This window comes from Mustela nivalis (assembly GCF_964662115.1).
Source record: "Mustela nivalis genome assembly, chromosome: 9".
NCBI lineage: Eukaryota > Metazoa > Chordata > Mammalia > Carnivora > Mustelidae > Mustela > Mustela nivalis.
Window position 1 is genome coordinate 69782622 of NC_139028.1, and position 13939 is coordinate 69796560.

Sequence of the window (13939 nt, forward strand, 5' to 3'; positions counted from 1 at the left end):
TCTGGTGATTTCTTTAGCATTGATTCACTGGCAGGGGTATAAGAACTTTCTCTAAGACCCTTCAGCATTTTTCCTTAGTGCTCGACCGCATGGTTAGGAGGCCCGTTTACCTTCTGTCAGCCATTTCAGGATGGGGTAACCAAAGTCAGGAACTTCTCTGATGAAGGAAAAACTGCTTCCAGCCACAGGGCTGCTTGGTGTGAATGTTTTTGTGCTTTGTTAACCATAACAAGGATGAGAAAGGGAAGAGAAGGCCGCCCTGAGGAGATTGCTGCATTTATGCTAACAGTGCTTGTGGTAAGGCCTTGCATTCACTGGTGGAAAAGAATGGCCTTTCTTACTTGTCAGCGGAAATTTGATATAAACTAATGGCTTCTGGTATTTATAGATGTTTAGGTATAGCCTTAAAAAGTCTCATCACTGGGGTCGCCTGGGTGGCTCAGTCAGTTAAATGTCTGCCTTCAGCTCAGGTCATGATCTCAGGGTCCTGGGATTGAGCCTCATGTTGGGCTCCCTGGTTAGCAGAGAGTCAGCTTCTCCCTCTGCCCCTCCCTTCCATGCTCTCGCTCTCTCTCTGTGTCAAATAAATAAGATAATAAATAGGATAAAATCTTAAAAAAAAAAAAGTCTCATCACCAATATCCCTGTAGGAAAAGTACTTGGTTACAGAAAGTCTTCAGCCCCAGTCTCTTTTTTTATTCTAATGAAATATTTCTTTTTAAAATAATCATATTTGTGAAGCACCTGGGTGGTTAAGCTTCTGCCTTTGGCTCAGGTCATGATCCCAGAGTCCTGGGAGCCAGCACCACATCAGGCTCCCTGCTCAGCGGGAAGCCTGCTTCTCCCTCTTCCACTCCCCCTGCTTGTGTTCCCTCTCTTGCTGTGTCTCCCTCTGTCAAATAAATAAGTAAACTTTTAAAAATTACGCTAAAATAATAGTATTTGATAATGACATTTCCTAGGACTCTTCTCTGAGGTTATAGAAGAATAAATTTTATTGCGTTTTTTCTTCTCTCCTATAAAGTTTTCCTGATTAATATTCCAGTCAGCACTGCTACACAGAGTGCCTGTCACACTCACAAAAAATTACATTTTATTGTTAATTTAGTTTGCAGATGTTTGTCATTTTACTTTTTGTGAATTGTCTGCATTTTTTGCCCATTTTTGTTACTGTCTGTCTTACAGACTTCTGTCTGCTCTCCGTGTATTAAGACATGAAGCTATGTCTAGTAATGGTAATAAATTGTGTTTTAGGCTTGTTACAGAACTTTATTTTGTGACACTTTGACATATGAAATTTTTATGTTTATATATAATGAAGTTCATGAACTTTTCTTTTGTAGTTTTGTTCGTGTTTAATTTTTTCAGTGATTTTTTTAAAGCTGTGTCTGAATCCTCCGTTTGGGGATTTATTTTGGTATTGAAATACCAACTGAGTATTACTCCCACCTTAAAAGACCACCAGAGACATGAGTCAAAGCCAAGCAGCAAGGGTCATTTATTGCAGGTTCGAACCTGGACCTCTGTGCTGCTCGTTGCCAATAACACCGAGAGGTCCCGAGCTGGGTCGGTGCAGGATTTTTATAGACAGATACAAACAAGTTTCAGGTAGGGCTGAGCTGATTGGTTGACAGTTTGAACAGGTATACTTGGCGTCAGTGGATTGGGTCAGGGGACCCGCGCGGGAAAGCAGGGGTCCGCGCCAAAGCAGACAAAGGGTCCCGGCAAAAGCAGACAAAGCAATCTTACAGAAGCAGAACTGGCCGGTTAGCCCACGTGGGCGAAAAAGCAAGCGTTGGTACAGAAGCGAAACTAGCTGGTTAACAGGATAAAAATGCACTTCTAGCGGCGGGGGCGGGGGGGGGTGTTCTTTTGGTCTTTCAGTACGTGGTGAGAGGTATTTTTGTTTTTCCAAGAGAAAGCGGCAGCGGATAATGTTGAAGTCAGCCGGACTCGATCCCATGGCTGGATCTCATCTCCATGCAGTGATGATTCCTGAGCTGGCCCCCTGAGTCTGCTGCCTTTCAGGACTGTAGCTTTATGAGGGGCTCTGGTCAGACTCTCTTACTGCCTTTTTTCCGTATTCATGGCGTCAGGTGTACCCTCAATGTGAGCAAGTCTAAGCTTCAGGGTCCTTTGCTTGCACCCAAGTGTCTTGTAGGATATGGAGAGAGTCCCATCAATGTGCCGACAAAGCCATGTGTTTTGCAAAACTTTTTCAAGTCAGGTATTTTAATCCAAGCAGTTTTTGACTGCTGACTGTTCACTGCAGACTTCCCACCATCTACACACTGCCTTCTGCCAGCTGATACTGGACCACCGTGGGCATTTGGGGGATCTTGCCAAGGGGGAGTTGAGTTCCGGCTTTCCATTTAGCTTGGATTTGTTGGGGTGTGCGTCCGTGGTGTGTGGTCACTTCATGTTTGGTTGCCTAGCTGTCCTCTGTAAAAATCACTCCCAGTGTGCCCATCTGCCCAGTGCTCTGACACAGAGATGCAGAGCTGGCAGTCACGTCCCAGTGTGAACGTGTCCTTTGGCTCTCGCTATCAGAAGTCTAGGGTGGTAGAAAAGAAACATTTCAAATGTATAAAACCAGAAGCTGTTCTGTGAAAACTTCCCAGTCATTAGGGCTCCAAAATCCCAGGCAAGGGCTTTGCTTCTCGTGGATGCTTTGTCAAAACAGAAGTTCTCTCTGGTCAGAAGTGCACTGACTGATGACATGTATACAGTTATAAATGCACCAGGTGCTGTCCCTCGTTCATGGGGAGGGCGCATCTGATAATCTCTTACATCATTTTAACCATAATTTGGGAAGATGTTTTGGAACATGTCAGTAAAGCAAGTGGTTTGGCTGTGTCTGGAAGGTACCTTCTCTATCCTCTCTGAATTGCTTCGTTGCCTGTTCAGCGATAGCCCTGGGAGACCCCAAAACTGAGAGAACCTAGCGGGGGCAGGCAGGTGGAGAAGCAGGGTCTGCCACTGTGGGAATAGCACTGGTGGAGGAGGGTGGAGACCATTTACAAAGAAGGACATGGGAATTCTGTCGAAGATGAACACTAGAGCTCTAGAACTCTTGAAAAGGTGTACAAGAGCGAGGTTTTCAAATTATGATCTCAGAAACACATTTTTCATTTGGAATTGAAATACCCCTCTGATATATTGAATATGTATTTTTACCAATTTCCAGAAGTAAGAAATGGAATGACATCAAAAGCTAATAGAATGTGAAATAAAAGTGACAAAATGAACATTTGAAACTGAAAGTGTTCTGGCATTAAGACAAACTGGAGTGTCTGAGTAACACAGTCCGTTAAGTGCCTGCCTCTGGCTCAGGTCATGACCTCAGGGTGCTGGGATCAAGCCCTGCATTGGGCTCTCTGCTTAGTGGAGAGTCTGCTTCTCCCTCTTCCTCTGTCCCCCCAACTCATTCTCATTCTCTCTCTCTCTCTCTCTCTCTCTCTCCCTCCCTCCCTCCTCCTCCCTTCCTCCCTCAGATAAATAAATCTTAAAAACGAAAGAGTAGACAAACAATAAGAGACTTTTAACTGTAGGATAAACAGGTTGCTGGAGGGGAAATGGGGGGGATGGGGTGACTGGGTGATGGACATTAAAGAGGGCATGGGATGTAATGAGCACTGGGTGTTACAGACGACAGATGAATCACTGGACTCTACCTCTGACACTAATAATACACATATGTTAATTGCATGATTAAAAAAAAAAAACCCAATGTCTCAAAAAAAAAAAAAAAGAATAAATTAAAAAATTCCAGATCAGACCAAAAGCAATAATTCATTAAAAGCAAAAGATAAATTCCAAACAAAAATACTGAATAGGAAAAAAAAAAAAATAGTGAATAGGTTCCTGGATTATTATTTATATAAAGTGAATCTTATTAAACACACTGGAAAAAGCTGAAAATTTTGTGATTTAACTTGATAGAATACATTGACAAAGATAACAAACTCAAAGATATTTCTGGAGTTTGTGATGGTTTTCAGTGTGATTAAACTTGTAATATTTTGTGATTTCTCATTCTAGCTAAATTATTTGTTCCTAATTCCATATTCAGATTTTGTACTTTTCTTAAAGCGGTCCCTCCAAATTTTACAAGTTCTAGGTCTCCCAGAACCTGGATCTCATTACTCCAAGTGGCCAGCATTTACCCCTGGATACCTAGAATCATGCTTTCTTTTTCTTTTCTTTTTTTTTTTAATATTGAATTTTTTAAATTTTTAATTAATTTTTACGATTCTAGTCACTTAACATTTTATTCACTTATTTTTTAGTTTAAATGCAAGTAATTAATATATAATGTATGATTGATTTCAGAGGTAGAGGTCAGTGTTAGAACCATGCTTTCTTGTTGTTCTGGTCTTTTAACTCTTTTACCTTAAGAACAACTCAACCAGGCATTCCCAAACAAATTTTTAAAAAGATTTTATTTATTTATTTGAGAGCGAGAGAATGAGCGAGTATGCAAAAGCCAGGGCAGGGGGCGGTGTGTGTGAGGGTCAGAGAGGGAGGGAGAAACAAAATCCCCACTGAACAGGGAACCTGATGCAGGGCTTGATCCCAGGACACTGGGGTCATGACCTGAGCTGAAGGTAGATGCTTAACCCACTGAGCCACCAAGGCACCCCCCACCTGCCAAAAATAATTTTTTAACTAGCATGTTAGGGGTATTCTGTTGGAAGGAACCTTACAGTTTTCTACATGCCATAAATCCTGGTTGGTTTTTCTTCAAGTGAACATAAAGTTGTTTTGCCAGCCTTCCCTACCCCAGACTCCATGGAGGTTTCGAGTGTGCTGTTATATTCACACTTAAATGAAAAATTGATGTCTTTAAGAACTGATGGCTTTGTAATTGCCAGTCATCCTGTCTGGGAACATGATCTAGCCCTTGATTTATTCATGACTTGATGTTGCTCAGTTGAGGGTAATCGTCACCACCTCCCCCTGCTCTGCTCCCATCCCCGCACACATATACATATGACTTGGGCATTGTTTGAGAAAGCAGCTCCTAGACATTTTATAATTCTGGTTGCCATGAATCGTATTTTTAAAATTTTTCAACAAAAATGTTAGTATATGTGCTACTGATTTTATAAGTCGTATAAATATGACTTGAGTGTTTTATAAAGGAGCCCTCTTACTGGGCTTGTTTGGGTTCTCCAAGTGGGACAGCAGGCCCATCATCTGAAAAGAGTGGCTGTCTTTTACTTTTACCTTCTGTCCTTCTTTTCCCTTCTTAAACTGGCTGCACTCTCAGACCCGTGTTCTTAGTCCTGATCAAAAATACTCTTTATTGACTTTAAAGTGAATGTCTCTAGTGTCTCATTAATAAGGCGTTAGCTGTTTAGAAGGGTTTTATTTTTTTTAAATGTTAGAGAACTAACCCCCTTTTCCTAGTTTTCTAAGCATTTCCCTAAAGACAGTGTTGGCCCATAAAAATCTGATTACCCTCATAACGGGGCACAATTCTGGGCTTGTGGCTTGTGTGCCTCGTCAGTGGACGGATGACCCACATACATGGCCTCCTGAGGACCGTACGCCTGGCTCGTGCTCACAGTCCCTGCAGACTCGAAGCTCACACCAGGTGTTACCACAGGAAACTCTGGAGTCCACTATAGATGAGTGTTGACATGGAATTTCGTGCAGCTCAATCCCATGATTGGGATTATTTAAAACACAGTTGCCTTTTTTCTGAGGCTCTGCTGTGCTCAGATACAGCCTCAGGCTCTCCCGCTAACAGGGCCCTGCTATTCTCTTGCCCCCCAGTGACGCCGGCGCCCCCTTTGCCCAATGGAGCACGGAGCGCGTGTGCGCCTGGCTGGAGGACTTCGGCCTGGGCCAGTACGTGATCTTCGCCCGGCAGTGGGTGACTTCTGGCCACACATTACTGTCAGCTACCCCTCAGGACATGGAAAAGGTAAGAGCTGAGCTCTGGGAAGGAGGTTCCCCTTTGTCCTCAAACCAGTATCTGGGGCGGTGAGGCCCCCACTCTTCCTTCCTGCCCTTACACACACACACACACACACACACACACGGTGGGGGGCAGGGGAGGAGGCCGAGATGTCCTCTGTGACTGCATGTTGATTGCAGGGCACTATGCCTGTATCTGCTGCCACACACACCCCCATCTGCCTGGGGGACTATCTTTTCCCAGACATGGTGCCCTCTGAAGGCCAAGCTGCCAGTCAGAAGTTCACATCTGTCTGTGTCTTTCAATTTCAGGAGTTGGGGATTAAGCAGCCTCTGCACAGGAAGAAGCTGATTTTGGCCGTGAAAGCCATCAACACCAAGCAGGAGGAGAAGTCGGCCCTGCTGGACCACATCTGGGTGACACGTAAGGATGGGCAGTGTGCATGCATGCATGTCCCTGGCAGCTCCCGAGGGAAAACAGCCTCTGCTGGGAATGTGTGCCTCCAGAGCTGGCCGTCCTTGGGAAAGGCACACAGGGGAGTGAGTTCCTTACGGGGAAGCCAGATGGACCTGCAAGATGATCGTCCATTACTTTTTACCTGCATTCGCAGTCTCCCATTCTTATAAGCCTGAGCACACCTGTTTCTTCTGGTTTCTGTAGGTTGGCTTGACGATATTGGCTTACCACAATACAAAGACCAGTTCCATGAGTCCAGAGTCGATGGGCGAATGCTACAGTACCTAACTGTGGTGAGGATTTTCCCTTTCATGGTTTCCATGGTCTATGTGAGCACTCAGCCCAGGTATCCCCCTGGTGCTTATTCTAAACTTGCTTTCACCTCATCCCTCTTCTCTTAAGGTCTTTAAATAGTATTGTTGGTCACACAAGAGGTCCAGGGTAGCACAACCATTGAGCTAAGAGAAGCTGCTGGGGTGTCCATTGTGCACTTTCTAAGATGCGGTAGACTTGTCTATGTGTGGTCTGAGAAGGAATCTGAAGGGTCTCGGTCACCTTGGAAACTCTGGCTTATCAACCAAAACTTTTCTGTTCCAGAATGATCTCCTCTTCCTAAAGGTCACCAGCCAACTGCATCATCTCAGCATCAAATGTGCCATTCATGTGCTTCACGTCAACAAGTTCAATCCCCACTGTCTGCATCGGCGGCCAGCTGACGAGGTGAGGACAGGATCATACCTATCCGGGGACCTAGCCTGGTAGCCCTGTGTTAGGATACCTGCACGGTTAGGTGTGACAAAACAAGAATGACCTCAGAACAACATGGCTGCATTCTGAACCAGGTTGCTTGGGATTCTTTCTCTTGCTGCTGCTTAATGGTGCCCCAGACACCCCCTGTTGCCTGCATTTTGTGCCCCACAACAAACACTGGGCCTCTAAGTTCCCACCGCACTCAGGGAGACCCGTGTTCAGGGCCAGAAGTGGTAGCAACAAGTCTTTAAAGCCATCACAGTGACCAAAGATGATGAGCAGGTGGTGCAAAGGAGGAGGGGAAAGCATAATGGGAAGATGGGGTCAAAGTGGACAGAGGGGAGAAGAGCCCCTCAGGAACCGACATTTCCAATCTCCCTACTTGTAGCTACATAGTTAGCTGACCTCTAGCCCCAGGTGCACAGGGGATGGTGAGCAGGTTTTGCTAGAAAAGAGTGAGCCTGCATAAACACTGCAGCTCACTTCGTGGAGAAGTGCCTGGTCATGTCCTGCTGGCTGCAGAGCTCTTGTTGCGCCCCAAAGCTAAAGGCTTGTCCATCACACCCCATCTCCTGTACTCTTGGGAACTGAGTGTACCCGTGCTGTAAGAGTAACTCCTCTTCCTGAGGGATCAAAAACTCCTACCTCCGCCCTCCGTCTCATGTTTCCCTATTCAGCAAATAAGTTTTGAATGCCTTCTGTGTGTCAGGCACAGTGCTGAGCATTTTGAAGCCCAAGATGCCACTTGGGTCTAAGTGTCTTAAAACATTTGGCTGCTCCCAGGAGATCTTTGTCTGTAAAACACGTGACTCGTAAATGATAGTCCTCTTTCAAGTTCTGTTGAGTCACTGAATGAATGACTCTGTGCCTTCATTGACCAGTCCCAACCAGAGAATTAGGGAGTCACAATTAGGGTTCTGGAATCAGAGATTTCAGTGTGGAAGATCTTGCAAGACTCTGTGAGAACTCTCTCTCTTGGAAACCAGGAAGGCTCTCTGGTTGCTGGGCTAGCTGCCTAGTTCTGTGGGCATGAGGGCTGGCTTCTGGTCAGGCAGCTGAGGCAGGCTTGTTCACAGGGGCTAGTCCCACAGGGGGCCACAGGTAGGGTCTGTTAGACCTAACTTTCTTCCTCTCCCTCTTGCAGAGTAACCTTTCTCCTTCAGAAGTTGTGCAGTGGTCCAACCACAGGGTGATGGAGTGGTTGCGATCCGTGGACCTGGCAGAGTACGCACCCAACCTTCGTGGGAGTGGTGTCCATGGAGGCCTCATCGTGAGTGGCTCTTTAGACTAGCCCACCTGCATCATGTAAACTGGGGGAGTCAGAACCCAGTTTGTTCATGGCTAGACATAAATCCTGGTAAAAATATTGATAGCCCTTGCATCAGTTGAAATCTCAGAACATTTGATAATTTGCAGTTGGTAATGAATATACTTCATGGAAACAAGATGGTTTCTGGAAGGGACTTCTGGAGCACCAGATCCAGAGGGATCCAGGACAAGTGGGTTGCATCAGTCAGGCCTTAACAGAGCTCTCCACCTGCTCCTGGAGGAACGCAGTGGCTGGGGAGTGAGGGGTTGGCCACCACAGTGTAACTTCCTGCTTGCCGCAATATGGTCATGATTGTTCCCCAGATCTGTCAAGTGGTAAAGTCAGTGGGGCAACGAAGGAGGGGTGGTTTGGATGTCCTCCAGAGCAGAGCGGACCCAGGGAGACAGGCTTATCCAAGAAGCAACTGCGCTCTCCTGGTCTGTGAAAACGAGGCTGTCCGCCACCCAGTATGTTAGTGCCTTCTCCGAGCCAGGCCCTGTGCCAGGCAAGCCGAGGGGAGCGGCATACAGGATGAGCGGATGAGCTCCAGCCCCTCTCTGGAGACACCCCCTGGCCCATGAAGGCCTGTTTCTCCATGTCCCCTCCTAGAGCCATCTATAGTCATCGCTGGGTGGCTCTGTCTGTGTTTGTTTCTTAGATCCTGGAGCCACGCTTCACTGGAGACACCCTGGCTATGCTTCTCAATATTCCACCACAAAAGACACTCCTCAGACGCCACCTGACCACCAAATTCAATGCCCTGATTGGTCCCGAGGCTGAGCAGGAAAAACGAGAGAAAATGGCCTCACCAGCATACACACCACTGACCACCACAGCCAAAGTCCGGGTGAGTTGCTGGGTCCTTGAGGGGCCTGCCTTCTAGCACTTGTGTTGTACTGCAGCGGGCTGGGTGCCCGGAGCCAAACTGGCAGGGTCCTGGGGCACACGGATGAGGAGGCTCTCTCAGGTCCTGTCCTCTGAGCTTTGGTCTCCTCGTCTGCTTCGTTTGTTCAGTTCCTGCTGTACCCGAGTCCAAGGAAGAGAGTAGAGTTTTCTGTGCACACACACCATGTCCAGGAAGCATCTGCTCTCAACTAGCTAGTGCTTGTCCTCAATCCCAGGGATGCCTTGACTCATCTTTCAAGCAGATGAGTTCATGATTCTGTGTTCTGTTCAGTCAGGCTCATCTCTGGGCCAGTGTCATGGCCAGGGTGGGCAGGGAGGTGTCTTCCTCAGAACTGTCCTGCCAGCACAGTGCTCCGATGGCCTTGTGTTGGGAACGTGGCCAGTACACAGCTGTCCAGGGGTCCCAAGGTCATAAAAGCACCAGCAGCACACCCTGGGGCTCTCTGAATCCCACAGAGCCTATGAGAAACTGCCTGAACCACACTGTCCTCAGACCATGTCCTCCTCAGACTGCAGGCCCACACCTCTGGAGGGCATGTCCCCAGCAGCACGGTGATGCCTGGGTCTAGCTACAGTTCATGCACGGACTGCCATCTCCAAGGGAGCAGGGCCACACGTGCGACTGGGGGAGACCATCAGATAGGGTACCGCAGGAAGCTAGAACAAGCAGGAGGGGCTGCCTAGGGCTGTCCAGTGCGGCCTCCCGGGGCACGAGGCACTGCAGGCCATAGAGGCCGCCTCTGTGTGAGGCAGTTCCTCCAGTTTCCCCTGGGGAAGGTAGAAGGTCACTCGTGGGCCAGCAGGACTTGAGTCTCTCAAGTCACACAGTCTTGGAGAGGAGCAAGATTCTCTCTCCTTGCTCAAGATTATTTACCTATCGGCCTCTCCCTAGAGAGGAGCTCTGCTTTGTTGAGAATTTTTCCAGCAGTTGTTTAGCTTCTTCCTTTCCTCCTTATGAGTCCTGTCTGCACCCTGATTTGATAATCCCCTTCTCCTAATCATGCATTTATTGTGTTTTAGCCAAGGAAACTAGGATTTTCGCATTTTGGCAACATAAGAAAAAAGAAATTCGATGAGTCGACGGACTACATTTGCCCCATGGAGCCCACTGACGGTGCTGGTGACAGTCAGAGGGCCTACAGTGGCTACCAGGGCCTCAGCCCCCTCGATGGCCCTGAACTGGATGGGCTGGACCAGGTGGGACAGATTCGCTGATGGCCTTGTTACCATCCTGTCTGTGCACCCTGAGAGCTTCACCGTAACATCGCGTGTGTCCCCACAGAGCTGCGCCTCACCCCCCGCCCTGTGCATGCCTCACAGAGAACATTCCGGCTGCTGTGTGCCCCCGGCCAGTGTGTCTCAGAACTCTGGGGGGTGGCCAGTGTAATGGAGTGGCACTTTTGCTAAGGGGCCAGGTTTTGGGGACTCTTGTCAAAATGGACTCGGGAGGAAAGACGCAAGGATGCTTGTACATTTGTAGTAACTCTTAGTGGCCATCTTCAGCACTGGTGGAAACACATGACCCTGGACGTGGGTCCAGAGACTACGGATGATCCCCAAAGGCTCGGCTCTTGGGCCCCTCTGCTGGGCTTCCATTGGGGGGCAGTGTCAAGTGCCTTAGGCCTGTGGCCACAGAGTCTTGGCTGAGACCCCAGGGACGGCAGTGACTGCATCCCTGTGTTGTGCCTTACCCCCATGGGTGGTCGCTTCTTTCTGGTAATAAAGACAGTATTTATACAGAAAGCCAATAGCACTGCATATCTTTAACCTCACTGGGTGGGGAAGAGAGCCGGGCAAAGCTGGAGATGGAGTCCTATGACAGCAGGTGGCCCTGAGCCAGTCCTTGGCCAGGGGCCCGCTTGGCATCTGCCAGGTGTCGTGGACAAGGGGCTGAAGCACGGAGGGACCCCCATGTCCTCTAGAGGGGGTGTGGGGCCTCTTCATTTCAGGCTCCACCTCCCTCGGTGAAGCCGTGGGGAACCTGGTGCTCAGTGACTGTCGGTCACATCTGTCATGCAGACCCCAGAGTCAGTTTCCGTTTCAGCGGCGTGAACCTCCTAGAGTGCAAGAAAACGGCCCCGTGGAAATCGCCTCTGTTCTTCTCTTTGGTTTGACAGCCTCTCTGCTGTTGACCTGGCTGGGCCTGTAACCGTCGTGGGGGCTGGTCTGTTGGCAGAACGGGAACAGTCCTGCTTCCTGATTTAGAGGCTGGCTAGCTGATGATGGCTCTTCCAGATGGGCCTTGTCTGGACATATCTTGCCAGTCTGGGTTCCTGCTCTGAGATTCCGGTTTCCCTGGGGCAGGGTTTGGCCTGCTGGGTCCCCCGGGCCTCATCTGCAGGGTATTAGCTGCCTCGTAACCGTCTGGCGGGTAGGAGCAGGGCTTGCTGGCCCCCTTCAGGACTCTGATTCTGTCCCAGATGCCGGCAGTGCTCTGATTTGCTTCTTAAACTACCAGCAGCCCCAGGGACAGCTGGTAACCCCAGACCATGACCTCCTGAGCCCCCCTGAAGTCAGCCAGTGAGAACAGGATAAGGTCTCTAGTTGGCATGGCTGGTACTTGATCCCAGTACCTGGGACACTGAACAGCAAGCAGGTGCTCTTCAGGGCTGGTCGCAGGACGTGGCTGTCATTGAGCTGGCTTTGTCCCTGATTTCCTGGAGTGTCCTGGAGAGAGTGTCTCTGCATGCACCTGTTTTCAAACCCTGCATGGAATTAGTATCACTGCATTTCTGTGTAGCCCCAAGCAAGGCCTGTGTCCCTTTGTGGACCTGTTTTTCACACCTGGAAAATGTGGGATGATATTTGAAGCCCTCAGAGGATGCTTCTAAAGCTAGAATGTCTACATAGGCTTAGGGAAGAGGGAGAAGACCAGCATTATCTGAGGGTAGGAGGGGAGGCAAGGAAGAGGGAGGCTCCCGGCAGCTTCCCAAGGATGCCCATAACCTCCACTGGGGCATTGGCACATGGGGCCCTGTCGTCCCTGGAAATTGTTGGTTTATTCAGCATGCTGAGGCCTTCATCCCTGCTGCTTTCTGCTCCTAGAACTAGCTGGAGCCCTGAGCATGTGTGAGTGCCCGTGTGCCGTGTCCCTTGCACCCTCAGTGTTGGTGTCAGGACAGGCCTTGGGAGAGTGTGCACATGGCTGCGTGGGATACTGGAAGCTCTGGCCTTCCCAGGGACACAGACAGCATGTGCCCTGCCCAGCTGTCACTCCTCAGGGCCTGGGCCCCCTCCTTGCCCACTCCCCCAGGACAGGACTTGCATGCCGTCCCTGTGATCACAAGCGGACTCTGTCCACGTGTGCTGACCAGGCTGCTGCCCGTTTTACAGATGGCCCCTTCGGAAGGCGCTGTGACGCAGATAGGGCTCCTCTCCCAAGACATTCACCGCCTCACGGTAGGATTCTGACCTTCTCTCCACAGTAGGCCAGGTGCCAGTGTGGCCCCACGAGTCTGACACTGTGATACCCACGGCCTGAGACAACCCCCCTACATACACACACCCAATCCCAAGTCTGTGTCCTAGCCTCTGCTAGGGATTCAAAGGGTGGTGCTGAGCACTGTGGCCGGAGCTGGAGCCAGAGCTAGCCTGCTGCTGGGCCTTGAGCTGCGAGGGGCCCTAAGGAGGGTCACGGGCCTTGAGCCGAAATCAGCTAAAGCATGCCAGGTCTCAGTCCTCTTCCCAGGCTCAGAACTGGTGAGTTCATCTGAGAACCAAGATGCTTAGCAGTTCTGCGTCACCTGCTTCCTCAGCCCGATGCCCGGGCTTCCTCTCTGACTTGGTGGGCATTGCATGCACTCTCTGTCCGGGAGACACACGCATTTCATGCCATGCCTCTGACTTCACGGATATCGTGGGCATGTGGACACATCCTGTCATCCTCATGGGGACAGACTGTATCATGAAGGGACAGAATGGTGTCAGAGAAAGAAGCCACTTTGGAGTAAGGCCAGTCTGGTTCAAAGTGCTGCTCTGCCTCTTACTAATTCTGGGACTCCAGGAGAGTCATTCTCTTTCCGAGCCCCAGCTTAGTTACCTGTGAAGCGGGGCACTTAGAGACAGGTGAGAACTGGCAGTAAAAGACCAGCCACAGAGATTTGCAGTGTGGAGGCCTTGTACCTTCCAGTTCCCGTTACTTCTGGATGGTCCCATCACTGAGCCCACTGGCTGTGGCATCTGTCTATGTTGAGGCCCCCCTCACTGTCCTTTCCTCACTGATCTGTTGAGGGACACAGGTCATATCCAAGGTCACATCCAAGGGCAACATGGAAATGGAGGGAGGGTGGACTCCCTGGGTTGAAATGGGATCATTTTTATTTTTATTTTTTTCCCCCTTGGCCCACACAGTGAATGCACCCAACCTTGCCCTCATCAGCATTAATAGGCCTTGGGAGGTCTTGAAACAGTAGCTTCACCTTCACTAAGATATGAGCAGTAGTACAGCCTATTCTGTGGGGTCCCTGGAACCCCGTGAACTTAGAGAGTGCCAGTGTCAGGACCACCAATGTCCCATTGCTTCCCATGCAGCTGCCACAGGGCAGCCTTGACCAAAACCCTATTCAACTGCCCCTTGGGCTATGTCCTTTCAG

General features: G+C 49.4%; 1 protein-coding gene across 30 annotated transcripts in view; it reads left to right on the top strand.

Moving 5' to 3' along the window:
- The window catches only part of PPFIBP2 (PPFIA binding protein 2), a 149124-nt gene that overhangs the window by 130150 nt on the left and 5035 nt on the right, over nt 1-13939 (top strand). For 19 of the 30 annotated variants that reach the window (XM_082682950.1, XM_082682976.1, XM_082682972.1 and 16 more), the window contains 8 exons: nt 5782-5932; nt 6238-6349; nt 6587-6675; nt 6980-7102; nt 8277-8402; nt 9100-9288; nt 10368-10544; nt 12681-12746. In XM_082682950.1, coding sequence (XP_082539076.1) covers nt 5782-5932; nt 6238-6349; nt 6587-6675; nt 6980-7102; nt 8277-8402; nt 9100-9288; nt 10368-10544; nt 12681-12746 — 1033 coding nt within the window. Of the gene's footprint in view, nt 1-5781; nt 5933-6237; nt 6350-6586; nt 6676-6979; nt 7103-8276; nt 8403-9099; nt 9289-10367; nt 11091-12680; nt 12747-13939 lie in introns of those variants that run through there. The other 11 variants (XM_082682960.1, XM_082682953.1, XM_082682961.1 and 8 more) reach the window with 2 other exon arrangements.